General features: G+C 45.2%; 1 protein-coding gene across 1 annotated transcript in view; it reads right to left on the bottom strand.

The window, feature by feature from the left end:
- Nucleotides 1-17,609, bottom strand: part of Myrfl (myelin regulatory factor like) — a 105,182-nt gene that overhangs the window by 40,898 nt on the left and 46,675 nt on the right. The window contains exons 7-13 of the mRNA XM_075954301.1: nucleotides 16,791-16,986; nucleotides 13,180-13,256; nucleotides 12,148-12,258; nucleotides 11,110-11,200; nucleotides 6,423-6,623; nucleotides 1,422-1,530; nucleotides 613-722 (exon numbers count right to left, since the gene is read on the bottom strand). Coding sequence (XP_075810416.1) covers nucleotides 613-722; nucleotides 1,422-1,530; nucleotides 6,423-6,623; nucleotides 11,110-11,200; nucleotides 12,148-12,258; nucleotides 13,180-13,256; nucleotides 16,791-16,986 — 895 coding nt within the window. The remainder of the gene's footprint in view (nucleotides 1-612; nucleotides 723-1,421; nucleotides 1,531-6,422; nucleotides 6,624-11,109; nucleotides 11,201-12,147; nucleotides 12,259-13,179; nucleotides 13,257-16,790; nucleotides 16,987-17,609) is intronic.

Here is a 17,609-nt window from a genome sequence, read left to right as displayed (position 1 = left end):
CACCACCATCATCATCACCACCATCACCACCAACATCATTACCATCATCATCCTCACTACCACCATCACCATCATCATCACCATCACCATCATCATCACCATCATCATCATCATCATCACCACCATCACCATCATCATCATCACCACCATCACCATCACCACCATCACCACCAACATCATTACCATCATCATCCTCATTACCATCATCATCACCACCATCATCATCAAACCACCATCATCACCATTGTCATCATCATTGTTATTACTGTTACATGTTGGAAAAATATACATTCAGATATGAGGTATAAAGTGGCGTTCTGATTTTTTTTTAAAATACGATGTCTAATGACTAAATGAAGTCCATCACCTGAGCCATCAACCAACCTCAGCCATTTGACACCTCACAGGATGCAAACCTCCTTGGGACTTTGTGGTCCCAAGTGTGACCAGTGCGTGATAATTGGCACCCACTCTCTCTACAGCTCACTGAATGATTCTTTCCAAGCCCATGTCCAGGTGAATTGTGTCTGCCCACGGTGCTGCCCACCGGAGTGGTTCCACGGTAAGTGACAGCCACAGCTAGCTGCCGATACCTGTTGAACAACTGATTACCTTATCGACCATGAGGAAGTTCTCCAGCGTCTCCCCACTTCCGCAGGTGACACCCCCAACTTCTCTTACGGCTCTGGGAAGGATCTCTTGTACCTCTTGGGCAATCATTCCTATACAGAGAACACTCCGACAGGGTTAATGGGGGTGAGGGGATGATCACAGGATTTCCTACATCAGAATGGACGACTGGCAGTCGTGGGGACTCTTTGGAAATAGAGTTTGCCTCAGCGTTTACTTTCATCTACAACTGAGGAGAGAACCACTATAGAATTAAAAGTAAGTGCCCCCTCACTCCTTCCCTTCCTCCCTCTCCTTCTCCCCCTTCCTATAGACTTCATCTAACGCTGGGAAGGATGAATAAACACTTTAAAATCCCTATACATTGAAGGAAGCAAATCATGAATTTGGTTCTTTAATGTTCCTATAGGAGACCTTGGTCCCTCGGTGTTAATGCTTATTTGTAGGGTGCCAGGTTGAGGACCAAGCAGTACTGTGCAGATGTTCCTTGTTTAACTTTACCCATCTGCCATCTTTTCACTCCATCCCTAGACTGCCCAGGACTCCTCTTTATACACTTGGTCTTCACCCCTGAACCCTCGCCTCACAAGCAATATATTCAAAATGCTCTACCAGGACTTGGGGTGCAGCATGGAGGTGTTAAATAAAGGTGACCCACATATTTCCCTGTTCCAATGACTGTGCGCCAAAGGATGTGCTGTCAGATGTCACAGCATGCAAGTTCATGATAAAGAGACAACGAGGAGCCTCATAACTGAGAACAGACAGTTGAAGAGACTCCGTATCTATACCTGTTTGGTGGGCAGTGTTTATACCCATGGCAGATGCAAATTCGGGTTTATAGTCGTATTCAACAATCCTCATCTGGGCTATTCTTCTCAGCTGCTCGTTTGTGTCAACCTGATTTAATTAAAGAAGAGCAAATTTCACCTGCTTAGGTATTTGTTATTCAAATCGACGTCCCGTGTGATCCCACGAGCCTAGGGAGGTGGACAATGTGAATGTCCTTTTCTGCTGACCTCCCTAGATTTACGAGAGACTTCTTACCTTCTCCTCAGCGAAGCCAAAGCTCTAAGATCCACAGATCCCCTAAAATATGTACCCAGAGGTTTGAGTCTAAATTATGAGACCAAAGTGCCTCCTACTCCCCTTTCGTCTTCCTTTCTCAGGAACGCTCAAGAATTCTCACTTTGGAGAACCTGTTTATGATACCAAGGTGTCCTGTTCAGTTGGGTCCAAAGGCTTGCTGCCCAGCTTCTACGTACAAACTGAAAACGCGATGCTAGTTCAAGGACAACCTTGAGGTAAGGAGGGATACCATACTCTCGGATTGCTTTGACCATTTTGCTGGAGGAAGTTTCTTTGAGTGGGTTGCCCTCTTCTCCCTCCCCAAGCCTCTCAGGGTTTAGTTCAGCATCCTTCTTTCCGACTATGTCTAGTGATGTCCCCAATTGTCATTGCAAGTCCTCAATAAAAATTTTATTGGTCTCCAGAAAATTGATAGCAAGACAATAAATTAAATCTTCTCTAAAGACTAAATGTTTAATCGAAAGGATTCCCCTTTAATTTGAAGGATTTTTTAAAATAAATTCACAAAACAGCTATATTTAACTTTAATAGCATTCATCTGATTAAAAAAAAAAAACCAAATCAGTGACTTTTCTGTCTGTTCCCTGATTTTTCTTTTAGAATATTGCTGGACTGTGAAATCAATGCTATTTTGGCAGTTAGGAATATATCACCTAGGGACATTTGGCTAAGATGGCGGACTAGAAGCCATCTCTAAGTGAACAGATGATTGGAATTAGGGAAGTAGAAGGGTTAGCCCTGCTGTACTGCCCAGGCAAGCTTCTCACCTCAGGGTCCGCTGCTTGACAACATATGCCCCATTCTCTAGTGAACTTCCTCCAAGGTGTGACTTGACACCCGCCCCTGCAACCACAGTTGCCTCCTGGAATAAGGCATGCTGGCCTGGGCCCTCTCCGAGTCAGCGTTAAATGCCTCTTCTAGCAAACACCCACAGAAGGTGTATCATCAGTAAGATTTATAGTGACCACCTCCCCGGCATCCACACCCCATCTGCTACCCCACCCCACTGGCGCGTAACTCCAACAGCAGTGACTGCCACTGTCCCAACCTTAGTACCGCCAGGATCCTCAGGCCCCTGCCTAGGAATCAGCATCTTTCATCTCCACAGCTCAGCTTCACAGGGGTGAGACTCCTGAGAACCTGACCAGGGCAAGCACAGGATACTAAGACAAACCATGAGAGGAGTCATCCAGAAAAGGCCACTTCCTCTCTCCTAGCCCTTCTGGGGAAACCAGCACTCTGCCAGCACAAACCAGGAGGAGAAAGTGGAGCACCAAATCCATTCCACAAAGCCTTCATTATCCGGATACCAAACTCAAATGAAAACTGAAAGATAACTAGAGTACAAAAGACCAGGTTCCCTGCTGAGAACAGATGCGAAATTTCTCAAATACTCGCAAACTGAATTCAAGAACATAGCAATATTATACATTTTATGACCAAATGGGTTCCACCTTAGAGACGCAAGGCTGGTTCGACATAAGCAAATCAATAAATCTAACACACCAAGTTAATAGATATGAGGACAGAAATCACAAATTCTCTCAACGGAGACTGAAAAGACATTTGACACAATTCAATATGCCTTCGTGGGAAAAGTCTTAGACAAACTGGTAACAAATTGAATGTACCTCAAAATAATCGAGGTTACATACAACACCCACAGCCAGCACGTACCTCAAAATAATAGAGGTTACATACAACAACCACAGCCAGTAGTATGTACTGAGACATTTCCTGTAAAATCTGGAGTGAGATGAAGATTCCCACTGGATTTCAGTTCAAAGTCACAGCAGTAAGAGAAAAGAACCCTGTACATGTGTTAAAATAGGAAGGAAGAATTAAAATCACCCTATTCACAGACCATGTGATTCTATACTAACAAGACCCTACAGACTCTTCCAGAAAACTCAGTTTTTGCAGAACGCAAAAATCAACACAGAAAAACCAGTGCTTTCATCTATACAAATAGTGAACTTTCTGAGAAAGAAAGAAGAAAAAAAATGATCTCGTTTCCAATACCTAAAATAATAATAATAATAATAATAATAATAATAATAATAATGAGGGACTAGAAACAAACGTAACCAAGACAGTGAAGAACCTCTACAAGAGAAGTTTTATACCTCTGAAGAAAGAGGTTGAAGAAGATAGCAGAAAATAAAAAGACCCTATGGCTATAGGTTGATAGAATTAATATTGTGAAAATTACCATTCTACCAAAAGCAATTTTTCAGATTCAATACCAGTAAAAATTTCTACAAAATTCCTCACAGAAATAGAAAAAAAATCCTAAAATTCACCTGGAGCCACAACAGACCCCAGACAGCCAAAGCAATCAGATCCCTAAACATTTTAACCCCACCACAGCAGGGATTAAGTTATGAGGTCTCTACACTCACGAATGGATTGACAAGAGAGCTATTAGGAGTGGAATGTGGTTGTACAAACCCTACATTTCGAAGGCAGAGGCAGGTCCATCTCTGTGAGTTCAAGTCCAGCCTGGTCTACTTAGAAAGTTCCAGGCCAGCCAGAGCTACATAATGAAATTCTGTCTAAAACAAAACAACAGAAACATAAGAGACTAGCTCAGTAAGTCAGACCTCTTTCCTTAAGTCCCTCCATCTTTCTGCCATGTGAAAACAGCAGTCAACACACCTTCTTGGCATGCCTTCATTCGCAGCCTTCGGCAGACATTAAATCTGTCAGTACCTTCATCCTGCAATGCCTTCGAATAGCTTCTTGAATTACTAGTAATAAATTTCTATTTTGTATAAATTGCCCAGTGGCATTTCACTATAGCAGCGCAAATGGTCTGTGAACCTTCTAAAAACCCTGGAAGGATTAAAAGTTTGGGAAACTGACTCGGGGAGAGAAAAGAGGAAGTCCACAGATCCCCGCCACCACTGATGACTTTATTGCCTTCCATCTCGTATCTGTGATGAGCAGCAAATGGGACAGCTTGAAGTTTTTGGAACATATCCATCTCACAAATACATAAAACACACATACTAATATGAGATGATTTTAATATATCTTATTAATACTATGCATTTTGTGTAAACAAACCTATCATTTACTTAGGTTTTTACAGGTTAAAAAAAATGCTCCACACAGAAAATCTTAGAAAAAACTCCTGATGTGGATAAGAGGCTCACACTCAGGCATTCTCGAGGCATGGATTGCAAACCAGAAGCCTGGGTTAAAATCCTGAGCTGAAGCTGTCAGGGTACAGCTCCGGGCTTCTAAGCATAGCCTACAATTCTCTTTATCCCCTCAGCTTGCTGGGAACAGAAACAGAAGAGGGAGTTCCTCATCTGGAGTCTAGGGCGGGGCTACTTTTACCAAGAATGCTTCCTAGAAGGATTTGAGAAGCTCCAAGGGATGTCTGTTATTCAAAACAATCTATTTTCTCTAATCCAGAGCAAAATTTGATGACTTTTGGCAAATGAAATTGTGTGGAGGCCTGGTAATTGCTACCAGGACTGTGGAAGACATTCTCAATTTGTGACGCTCTACCGAGACTTCCAATTGAGATGTCATAAGCCATTGGTGTGGCCAGACACAAGGACTTGTCCGAGTTAGCATGAGCTAAAATGCACACGGTGCATGTCTCTCTAAAGCTGGAAATATAGAACTATAAATTTGGAAATGTCTGTGAGACCCTTCTAGTCCTGAATTACTGTCCAAGGAGGAGATTACAGCAACCCTAATGTGAACGGGAGCTGGGAGGGCAACGCTAAAGGCAGCAATGACAGCCCTTCTTGGGCATCCTCTCCAGAGCTAGCCCAGAAAGCCCAGCGCACATTTGCACTGGGAAAAAGGACGCAGTCTGGACGAAAGGCCAATGATCGATAGATTTGATCTTCTGTCGGTCGAAAGAAGAACAAATAAAGGAGGGAGAATGAGGTGCAGAGCAAATTACAGCAGTCTCGCGAGCAGAGACGTGAGACGGTGGAGACTTGGCAGATGCCATGAAGGGAACACTGGATGCTGGAGAAGCCAGAATCAGGAGTGGCCATCATCCTGATCACACTGCCCCACGGAACTCCTACAACTTTCCAGAATTTTGGACTCTTATTCCAACTAATCAGAAAATAACCCCTGAGGGTCAGGTAGGCCCACTTCCATGTCACAGTCGCAGGCCGTGACTTCAGCCAGCTGAAGCACCTTTATTTAATTGGATCTCCAGGCCAGATTTTAATAGCCGTTAGGCAACTGCCTGTACTAAATGGAGCAAGGTACCAGATGTCTAGCCCAAAGTTTATTGTCCCAGTAAGGCCCCCACTGGGGAGCTTTTCAAATGCTCCTCAAAGATCTTGCATGGGAAGACAGTAGCTAGCAGAGCCAGTACAAGGGACCCTGGGAGGAAGGGGCTAGAGGAATCTACCATTCAGTAACCAGATGGAGGGGACCAATGGGAGACTGGAAGGAAGGCACTGGCTGGCGGAAAACAACTGTAAGACATGCTGCCTCTGCCCACTGACTGTTTGGTAAACCCGTCCCCCAGGGATAAGGACAACTTCACAACTGCAGTAGAGACGCCCCGCTATTCCATTCCAACCATCATTATCTTCAAACAACTTGTTATTTCACACCAAGAGGTGACACACAAAGCTGCCCTGGCCCAGAGTGTCAGGCTGAAGTCCCAGGTTCCTGATTGAGGTGTCGGAGGAAGAGCCCTGTGCATACCCCAGGCTCACCTCCTGGATGTTCTCCTTCACCCGGCTGTCAGAGGGATGCATGATGGTCCCCATCACTTTCATGTTGCCACACACAACCAGGGCTTCGTCGGGTGCGTCTGTGTTTATTCCTACTCGACCGTGACAGATGACAGAGTCTGGAACTTGTCCTCGCTGCCATAATGCATCACTGTCGTTCTCAAACTGCCCAGGGTTAGAGGCCTGGAGAAACACAGCGGTACATGGCAGTTCAGCTTACGGTGGCAGAGACGGTTGATCACGAGTCCTCAGGCCAAAGAGAAACAGACTGCTGTCTGAGTCCTTCCCCTGAGACTCCCATACTGGTAGAACACACTGATGTAGATAAATTAACACCGAGAACGAGCCCAGGAGAGCCACAGAGGACCCCGACAGGAGGAGCTCCGCAAGCCAAGGCTGAGAACAGCCAATCTCTGTAACGTTTCTCAGAGACTGAACTGTGTGTTCACTTCCAGCACATCGGCAACTGTAAAAGGCAGAGGTGGCAGCGGCGGTGGGGGGAGAGCAGGGACGAAAAGCTGCGACTCTCTTTTCAGACATAATAATAGTTTAAATTCAGATCAAAAAGTGTACACTATGTAATGCTCAAGAAAACAGAAATACCTCGTATTTAACTAGCCTTTTATAACTTCACAATACTCATATTGATGATTTCACAAATGACAACAGGAATATATAAGACACACTCAACTATTCCCTACACACAGGGGTCCTGTGGCAGCTGCATCTTTGTTGCTAATCGATATACAGCAATTGTATGACATAAACACCGTTATGGTCATCTAATTGGCACGCTGAAAGAACAATAAATTGCCCGAGAACACGTAGCTAATCCATGCTACGTTTCCTCTGGTTACTAAGTAAGGACTCAAACTTTGCTGTTCTACAATGTGGCCTTGAAGTAGCCCTGGCAATCTTTAAAACAATCCAAGTGAAACTTTTGGACCAGCTGAAGTTCTGAAGACTCGCCTTCTAGTAAAAAAAATTTCTATGGGGTTACCCTCTTCCCTCCCGGCTTCTCTGTAGCTGCTGATTCCAAATGCCTTACGCAGGGGTCTCCAAATCCCTCACATTCCTCAGGACAAAATCTACTTTCTTTTTCTAAATGACGATGTTTTCTTCTAAATGTGATTTTTGCATTTGTAACCAGGTGCAGAGAACCCAGATTAACTAGCAGCCTGACGCCTCAGCAGGTAGCATTAACACAGTGTATTCCACTTTTGCCCATCTGGTGGGTCTTGCGTATCTGGGCACCGTTTATCCCCAAAGACAGCTCAAGGAGTCTCTATAGCAGAGAGACCCGGGAATTGGGGTGGGTGGCAGGGGCCGTGCTCACCAGACACTTTTTTGATCTTGCTCGAATGTTCTGCCACCTGCACATGTTACACATTACAAAATAAATAAATAAAAGAAGCCACCAAGTTTAGCTTTTACTTTGATTTCGGTTGAAGGACTTTTGGGCAATTACACCCTCATCTTTTGCTTCTACCAGCTTGAAACTTGGACTTCTCAGAAGACCCAGCTCTTTCCTAGGCAAGAGCAGTGGGGAAATTCAAACCAACAGCTTGAAACACTATTTTGTAGAAGTTGACTTAAACAAAAAGTTTTCTGCAACATCCCTGGAGCCCCTTGGACGCGAACAGTGAGTTGGCTTTGACTCAGGTTCCTTTGCTGTGAGCAATCAACACCAGAGCAGGGAGAGAGCCGATGGGCTCTGCTCTCTGTCGAACATCATGAGCCACTTGGAGGCAACCGGCCAGGACAGTGATGGCTTCTTGTTGTTGGCTGACGTTAATGAGCTTTGGGATAATGCTTACCGTGTTGGTAACTGGACGCTAGAGGAGACGTCAGTGCATCATTTGCATTTCTGTCATCAGCTAAAACTAAGCTCCTAAAATATGCTCAAATGTTCTCCAGAAGGAGCGCAGATAGATCGACAGTGGATACTAAGAAGGGGTCAGCGTCTCAAGAGAGAAATAACGTAAGATGTAAGAACCCCCCCCGACCCCGCCCCGCCCCGGGGGCCGGTGTCTTCTGGTGTCAGAACAGTCTGTACTGTACCCCACCGTGGTTGCTGGACACCAAACGCCAAAATGTTCCCTTTACTTTTCAAACTTACTCTTTTGTCTCATGATTTCCTATGTTTAGGGAGGACTTGAATTCCAGTCTAGGTTATGAAACCAGCTAATTGTAGGATTCCCTGGGGGTCATTTATCTCTGTACCAGTGTTATCTTTTGAATAGCGATAAACCTATTTACTGTCTTTAGCCGTCTCCAAAGGCTATTGTGGAATTAAGTAACAGTCTTAATGTGAACTGTCTGCAAAATTGAGGGCAAACTGACACAAATTCATCCTCCACATCTGGCTGGATACAGAGTTCACTGGCATCCCAGAGTAACAGCAGCAGAGCCACGGTTCCCGGGGCTCCCTTCTGCGAGAACACAATGTAAAGGGCGCCCCCTGCAGGTACTTAGGATAGCAACAGCATTAGAAGTGATTTGATAGGAATGAAAACGGCTGGAATTTCTGTTTTAACTTTGTGACTCTAAACACAGTCAAGGTGCCAATAGAAGAACTTGGCCTTTATCAAGAAGTTCTTAGGAAATAAATGTGTGCATCTTTTGAAAGAGTTATTAAAACTGAGTCCAAACATATTCTTCAGCAGGGCCATTCTGTGTGACATCCACTATTAGGAACTTATTGAAAATGCATATTCCTGGACATCTCAGGCTACTAAAATAGAAACTCTGGGTGTGGGTATGGCTATCTATGTCTGCACAAGCTCCCTGGGTAGATTGGGATGCCCTTCCTCTCACCAGCCGTACAGATGCTGCTGTGTTTGGTGTTGATTTTCTACCGCAGTGTGGTTTGTAGGGGGGAAGCAGGAACCCTTGAGGATGGGGTCATTTCTAGTCTCCCCAGAACAGAGACAGAAATAACATGCTTCTTTTTAAACGGAGAAAATCCTGAAGCGTCTTTGAAAGGCGGGCAAAGGTAATTGCTCCAAGTGTTTGCCATCCAGCACCCCCAAACCACCTCTAATTATATATTTCAGAAAGGAAGGAGAGGTGAAGAAACCCTAGTTGTTAACCCAGGGGACCTTGAAGGAACTCCACTCGGGAGTGCTCCCAAAAGGAAGGGCCTGGCAATTACATCTGTTCACTGGAGAAAAACTTAGCCGACCCTAAATTAGTCCATTTACACCACAGGGGTTTAATATATTTCTAAAGCTGTTATGGTTGACAAACCAGGTGGACAATGACTGGACTCTGACCACCGTTCTCCCTTCCAAGGAGAATCTTGACAAATACGGTGTCCTGGACACCTCCCAGAGGCCAGAGTCTCAGGGACAGTCCTCACGCTGTCTTTCTATCAAACAGTGAAACACTGATCTCCATTTGAGAAACGGCTCTTAGTCCACAAAACGGATTCCGGTTTTCAAAGAGTGGCTCCCCCTCCCCACGCATAGTCATGCACGCAGTGCTCTTAATTATTAAACTTTCCCTCCTGTCTTTTATTCTGGAGCTCAAGCTGACAGAACCAGGCCATGGCCTCAGAGGCCACACTTGACTCTTGGGTATGGTGCAGTACCAACCCATATGGATGTACCACACAGAGATGGTCCTTTCTAGAATGTTGGGTACAGCAAACACTGGTGAGCGTCTCTAAAACTACCTGAATGAAATAATAATGCCATCTCTTACATTTCTTCTCTCTCTGTCTCTGTCTCTCTCTGTCTCTGTCTCTTTCTCACTCCCCCCTCCCCCCATGGTGTTAATTTGAATGGGCCAAGAAGTCTGCTTCCACTGTTATACCTGAAGGCAAGAAGAAGCACCACCTTCCCGAAGCAGGCAGCTGTGTCCCCAGGGCCTTGAGTCGGTGGCTGTGATCATGGGCCTGCCCACAGAGAATGAAGCTCCCTACTGGAGTTTCACATCCTCCCTATGTCACTCTTAAAAGGCCCAGGACTACACGGCCTCAGTGGCAGCCAGTCTGGATTCACACCCGCAGCTGCAGCCGCTAGTAGGTTAATGTCGCTATCACGGCCAAGATACCCATCCACACCTGTAACCATCCGTCAACTGTCACTCAGCAAACATGTTGAGCTTTCCTGTGTGCCAGGCAGCAGCCCCAACGCCCTGGGGTCAGCCATCACGTGGGAGCACAGGAAACTTCCATGGTGCGTCCCTCGCTCACTAGGCCAGGGTCAGAGAGAGCTGGGATGCTGCACCAACCCCACTGTTTACGAGCTGAGCGATCTAGAATGATTTTGCATCTCAGGCCTCTGTTCTCTGACAGCAGGGAATGGTCACAGAGTGAAGGCATCATGGGTATAAAGTGGAATCGTGTAGATTTAACCAGCGCCTCCCACAGAGAGTCGGTGTCAGGGTTTCCAACCTCACTACCACGGCATGTGGGGAAGGGATGCTCCCAGTGGGCATACTGTCCCATGCATTGTAAAGCACTGTGTGGCATCTCTGGTCGCTACGCCTTAGATGCCAGGTGTGTGGATAAAACTGCCCTTGGTTGAGAACCACGCTATAAAAAAAATGTAGTTTCTGCTATTATCAAAATCGACAACCACGGTTGGGAAAAAACACACCTCAAGCATGTCACTGCCAGTTCAACTTCTCCCTGCAAGGCAGAAAAGCAGAGAACTCTGCTTACCCGTACGATGATCCTTTCAGAGATGTGGGCAGCCAACAAGTAGAACTGGTCTTGGTTAGCAGCATACAGCCCGACCACCAACATGAAGTATCTAATTCAGAAACAGCAGGCTGATGGGGGGTGCATCAAAGAATAGAGACCCAACATTTCATTCATAGTGAGCTCAGTTAGACGGGTTCACTTACTTGCAGACTGCCTTCCCCTCCCATGTCAGCAGCACCCCAGGGAAATGGAAGAGCGAATGGCTGGCTTGCTCCTAACCCGGTGTGTCTGGGAGCAGCCCCCCTGGGGACAGCCCCTAGGACTGGGTTCAGCCCACCTATGTGGACTTGCCTATGCCCCACCCCGGTGCGTCTCTGAAGCGCTGTTTACAAACACAGGACAGTAACCACCAAGGTCCCCGTGTCCTCAACCATGTAAGTCCGACATCCTGGGTCTTAATGTAGGACTTGCCCATCACACTGGTCCCTTACCGCCTTGACCTGCCCCAGTCATTCTCCACCTTCAATGTCCTCAGGCCGTGGGCTATAGCTGAAGACTTAAACGTCCCTGCAATCGCTTAGGGAGTACTTAAGCACCGTCCTCAGATGACCCATCAGTGAGATCATCCTAGGCTCTAACTATGTCTTAAAGGTCAGAACAAAAGCTCTCTGTGAAGTCTATCTTCCCAGAGCTGGGGAGACGGCTCATTGGTTAAGAACACTTGTTATTCTTACAGAGGACCAAGATTCAGTTCCAGCATATAGGTTTGGTAAGCACAGTCAGCCCGCAACCCAAGAGCAATGACCAAAATGTGTGGTCGCCCATCTAGAGGACCATGGCAGGAATTAGACTGAACAGGAGCAAGCATTGCTGGGAGCAGGGATGGGAGAACAAGGGTGTCTGGGTAAAATAAGATGGGTTAATATGCCAAGTCAGAGAAGGGAGGAGATCCGTGAAGCAGGCTGAGGGAGCTGGCTGGGTGGCTCAGCAGATCAGAGGGGTCCTTCCTAGCTAGGTGATGTGTCTGGACATTCTTGCTCACAGTGGCCCAGGTACCTCTGGTCAGGATTCGGCTTCCCCTTCTTTCTCATGTTGTTGGCTGTGGTTTCACTGAAGTGTAACCGTCCCAGCGTTACTTTGGTAACCTGGTCAGTCAGGAGGTCGATTCTAAAGCAAACAACATAAATGTCAAGAGAATGCAATAGAGCGCAGCGCTTGGGCACATCTCGTTTCCGGGAACCCTCAGAGGGTTTTGTTCCCTGTTCTCATCACCCGCAGAAGCTGCATACCCTGGAGTTTTTTTACTTAGGCAGAAATCCACAGCATGGGTACACCAAGGAAGGTTACAGAACGACTCCTTGCTAACAGAAGCTATGTAGGCTTCAGGTTTCCCACCCAAGGACCAACTGGTTTCTTTTGCCCCCACAGCGGGAGGAAAGACACACTCATGTGCGCTCACAGTCGCTACAGCACCCCGCTCCTCACAAGCGACCCCTTTAGGTTCTTCCAGACCTCTGGCTTCTCCTTCAAGCAGGCGACCTCCCACAGCCCAGCCAACAGGAGGCAGCACGCTTCAAAGAAAAGCCATGCAGCCTGACCAAGGAAGGGAGACCCCATCATTCGCCAGCCAAGTCACGTGTTTGCTCGCGTGCCTGGGCCCCGCAGACATTTCTATGAGTGGCTCTGTCTAGGCTGTAGAAGTATCCCGCCCCAAATGGGCTCGACTGCGGTCAGCTTAAACTACCACAACTGCATCCTAGCCTAATAAGCCAGGGAACGGATGCTGCCTCACGCCCTTCGAGAGAGAGGACTCTAACTTGTTACGTCATTCCTGCTGTGGATGCTACCCTGGGTGCAAACATTCACACCAGCATCTGTCAAGGTAACTGTAAAACACATGGGGAAATGAACTGTATGCATGCATATAGGGAATATTTAAAAATTTTTGCAATGATCTCAAAGCTTTATTTTTATGGATAATTAGTAACTTAGATCTATTATGGGTTTTGTTGTAAATAGGGAAAGTAAATAATACTAGTCATCTTCCCCAAAGCTTCACCAAGATGTTCTCAGAAAAGAAATTCTTACTTAACAGGATCGAAAGTCTTTTTGCTTCTATCTGCTTGGGACTGTTCGATAGCAATCACTTGACTGGTGGCTTCTACCTGTATAGGAAGACAAAAAGTAAATCAATTCATAGATTAATCAACTTATCAAAAATAATGTTTACTAATAGAAAGAGTTCATATACTTAGAACCTTTGCCAGGGGACAGGCTGGGCTCTGGGTGGGAAGTCTGAATTCTGAAAAAGACACGCTAGACTAGCAATGGGAACCATCTATCAGCAGAGTGCCATAGTATAAAAGAGCGATGCCTACAGAATTAAATGATGAAATACAGAGTGAGTTATTAAAAGACCAAAATATCGGAAGCAAAAATGAATAAAAATAAACTAACAAGAGCAAAACAGCTCAAAGGATATATCCATTCATTCATTCATCAATACATTCATTCATTCATCCATGCATCCTTCCATCCATCCATCCACCCATCCATCCATTCATCCATCCATCCATCCATCATTCATCCATCATTCATGCATCCTTCCATTCATCCTTCATCCATCCATCATTCATCCATCCATTCATCCATCCATCTATCATTCATGCATCCTTCCATTCATCCTTCATCCATCCATCATTCATCCATCCATTCATCCATCCATCATTCATGCATCCTTCCATTCATCCTTCATCCATCCATCATTCATCCTTCCATTCATCCATCCATCCATCCATCTATCCATCCATCCATCCATCCATCCATTTATCCATCTATCCATCCATCCATCCATTTATCCACTCATCCATCCATCTATCCATCCATTCATCCATCTATCCATCCATTCATCCACTCATCCATCCATCCATCCATTTATCCATCCATCCATCTATCATTCATGCATCCTTCCATTCATCCTTCATCCATCCATCATTCATCCATCCATCATTCATCCATCCATCCATCTATCCATCCATCCATCCATCCATTTATCCATCTATTCATCCATCCATTTATCCACTCATCCATCCATCCATTCATTCATCTATCCATCTATCCATCCATTCATCCATCTATCCATCCATCCATTTATCCATCCATCCATTTATCCATCCATCCATTCATCTATCCATCTATCCATCCATCTATCCATTCATTCATCCATCTATCCATCCATCTATCCATTCATCCATTCATCAGCTCATTCACTATCTAGTGAGCACCTGCTATGCACCAAGCATCACTCTAAGCATTATCGGTAAGTGAACGAAGCAGCCAACACTGTTATTACCCTCACTTACTTTCTAAAAGAAAAAGAAGTGAATAAAATTGAAAATGGACAAGATTAATGCACTTGGATGCACATACAGAAATACAGTGACTTCCATTAATATGTATGATCAGTACATATTCATAGGTATAATTTTAAAGTGAATAAAATAAAAAAAATCCACTAGGCCTGGTGGTACAAGCCTGTAATGGTACTCAGAAGCTGAGGCCAGAAGATCATCAGGTTCAGACTTGCCTGGGTGACAAGTGAATTCAAGTACAGCTTGGGAAACTTAGTGAAACTGCATCTTATAATAAAAAATAGAAAAGAAATCTGGGGATAGAGTTCAGTGATAGTCTTGCCTAGCATGCATGAGGCCATTGATTCATCCCTATTAATATTTACATCATATAAGTGCATGAACACATATACAAAACCTCCTTAAGTTCTATATGAAGGAACAATGACTTGGCCTCTAAGTAACACATGAGATGGTGTTTCTTCTACAGCTGCTCCACACCCTATTTCACGAACACTGCCAGAGCAATGCTCTGATATGCAGCCAGCGGGCATTCACACTGTCACAGGATAGTCTTTCTAGAAAGCAAAGAGGCAACTGAGATCAAATTCCCTCTTGGGATTTATCCTCCGGCATAAATGTTCAGAGAAGTTTTGTCTAAAAGACAGAAATGAAATTTCCAGCAATAAATCCCTGAGTATTATGTATCCTTAAGACAGAAATCTGTGCCAGCTTTATCAACAGTATTCCATTAAGTCTGTGCGACCACAGACTTTTACCATGTGAGGTTAACAGGATAGCATTTATTACAAGAGCAGAATTAGTTCACCAGTGCTGGACCTCAACCAGAAAGGCTCCATTGTCTGCTCACACATTTCCACAGTGGACACGCTATTTCTATACTCATAAAAATACGTTTGGTGGTTGTTGCTTATTTGCTTGTTGTTTGTATTTAACTTTTGCTGCCGGTTCATTTTAAGAGTTCACCCGGGAACAAAGATGATTGATGGATACAGGATCCAGCTACATTTTGGAAGACACCACACCTAAGCTCAGGTTCACTATTTGGATGAGGTCTGTATGCGATGGACATTGCTTCTCTTAAGGGCTGGGCAGGAGATAATAATTTAATGTGGTTTCTGCTGCTCTCAAACCATACTACGTGCGTGTTAGAAGAGACAAGAGACACAGCTGAGCATCAGAAGTGAGGTGTCGTACTCAGACTGACCAAATTGCGGATGTGTGACCCAAATAAATGACTGTTATCATCTTTAAGGCACTAATGTTTGAGATAGGGATTGTGTAGTATGGATAAAATGACTGCCATTACTATTCTAGATAAATTTATATAACACCACTGGGCCTCTGTTTCCCCTGTGTTAATCTACAGAAAAGGGCGCACTGACTAAATAGTGCTTCTTTAGCTTTTGAAGTTAGAGAACTCTTTTGGGAACTGGGTTACGATTGAATCCGTTCCCTAAGGTCATGCACCAGCAGCAAATCTAAAATGGCTGAGTGTAGCGACATTTCAATCGTATTTTAATCAATAAAGCTTGCCTGAGGATCAGGAGAGTAAAACAGCCAGACTGGTCAGCCTTACAGCCAGGCGGTGGTAACACACACCTTTAATCCCAGTAGCCACACTAGTTGCTAAAGAAACCGGGCGGTGCATGCCTTTAATCCCAGTGTGCATGCCTTTAATCCCAGCCCTAGAGAGGATTATAGAACGAGAGGAAACAGCTCCCAGACACAGTCTCATTCTGAGATTCCTGGAGGCAGGATCGCCATTTTGGACTGAGGTCGAGGTAAGAGCCAGTGGCTGGCTGTTTTGCTTTTTCAGATCTTCAGGTTGAACCCCAGTTTTCCTCTCTGAGTTTTTATTGATTGTGCTTCAGTGGAGGTCAATGAACCAAGACAAGAAAACAGTTTATACCCTGGAAGCTAAAAGCCACAGTTCGAGGCGATGTGGTGCCAAGGTTAGGGCTCACATCTGAGGAAGTAGCAGATTGTCCTTCCTGTGTCTTAGACCTTTATTCCCCACACCGTAGGAAGCACAAGCCGCCTCACTGAGGAGTTTACACAGAGAAGAGCTGATGCCGCCCAAGCCCAATCCCACTTCAGCACCAGGTGACAGGAAGCCAGAATGTGACGGGAACATCATAGAAACATCTCAGTGGCCTTCTCTGGCTGACAGGGGAAGAGGGTGAGCTGCCTCAGCCTCATCTGATCTGGGTCAGCTTTGTGGTCTGAATAAATTCCCGTGGATGTGTTTAAGCCACTGGGGTCTGAGGTTAGGAGAACACTTAAGAAGCACTGATTAGAGTAAGCTGAATTAATAAAAGGACCTACCTTAATTCCAAAGGCTTTCAAGTAAAACATTTCTATTGGCTTCAGGCCCATTTGGGTTTTAACAAACTTCGGGCTTCCCCAGACTTGGATGTGGATGGTTATCTGGAAATGGTTCTTCTTTTGACACACAAAAGCTTCATCTACTGGCGAGAACGTGAACCCTTTGTCTGTCACAACTTGATAGCCCACGTCAGGCCTGAAAAGAGACAGATCACGAAACCAATTGCACGGTATTTTCTTTCTTCCTCGATAGAGCCAAGAGTGTTAGCATCCCATTGTGTGAGGCTCACTGCGCCAAGTGCCCTTTGTTGTATTCAGTCAGTCCGTTTCCTGCAGTTCTACTGCAGAAATAAACATGGCATTTCGAAGCACGCTGGCCTTTTTTAATCTTCTTATAAGGAAGCTATATGAGTTGTGCCAAACAGAACCATCATTTCCCCGGACTTCTCCTTGGTGCTTTCTAAGTACTTTTAATCTGACTCCACACCACACGTTAGAAAGGGGGCGGGGCTGGAAGCTCCTCACTCACAGTTACCGAGGGTACACCTAATCTCCTCCCTTTAAAGGACACTTCTCAATGTCACAGGGACCTTAGCCACTCAGCTGAAGGAATGTTCAGCCCACCGATTGTCCTATGAATAAAACAGGCTGCTCAGAACAACTAGGGACAACTCTAAACCAAAAGAACCAGAGCTACTCATTGCACCGATTGAAAACATTGTCTTTCCCGGAATATCTTCCTGCCCCTTTGGTTCTTCCAATCTGGTAACAGCGCTGAAAACCACCACAAGTATTTCTTCTGCGGGAAAGAGAGTTGGC

The sequence above is a fragment of the Microtus pennsylvanicus genome, chromosome 20, assembly GCF_037038515.1.
Source record: "Microtus pennsylvanicus isolate mMicPen1 chromosome 20, mMicPen1.hap1, whole genome shotgun sequence".
Classification (NCBI taxonomy): domain Eukaryota; kingdom Metazoa; phylum Chordata; class Mammalia; order Rodentia; family Cricetidae; genus Microtus; species Microtus pennsylvanicus.
The sequence above is the reverse complement of the archived record's forward strand: the minus strand, read 5'-3'. Positions and strand labels throughout refer to the sequence as shown.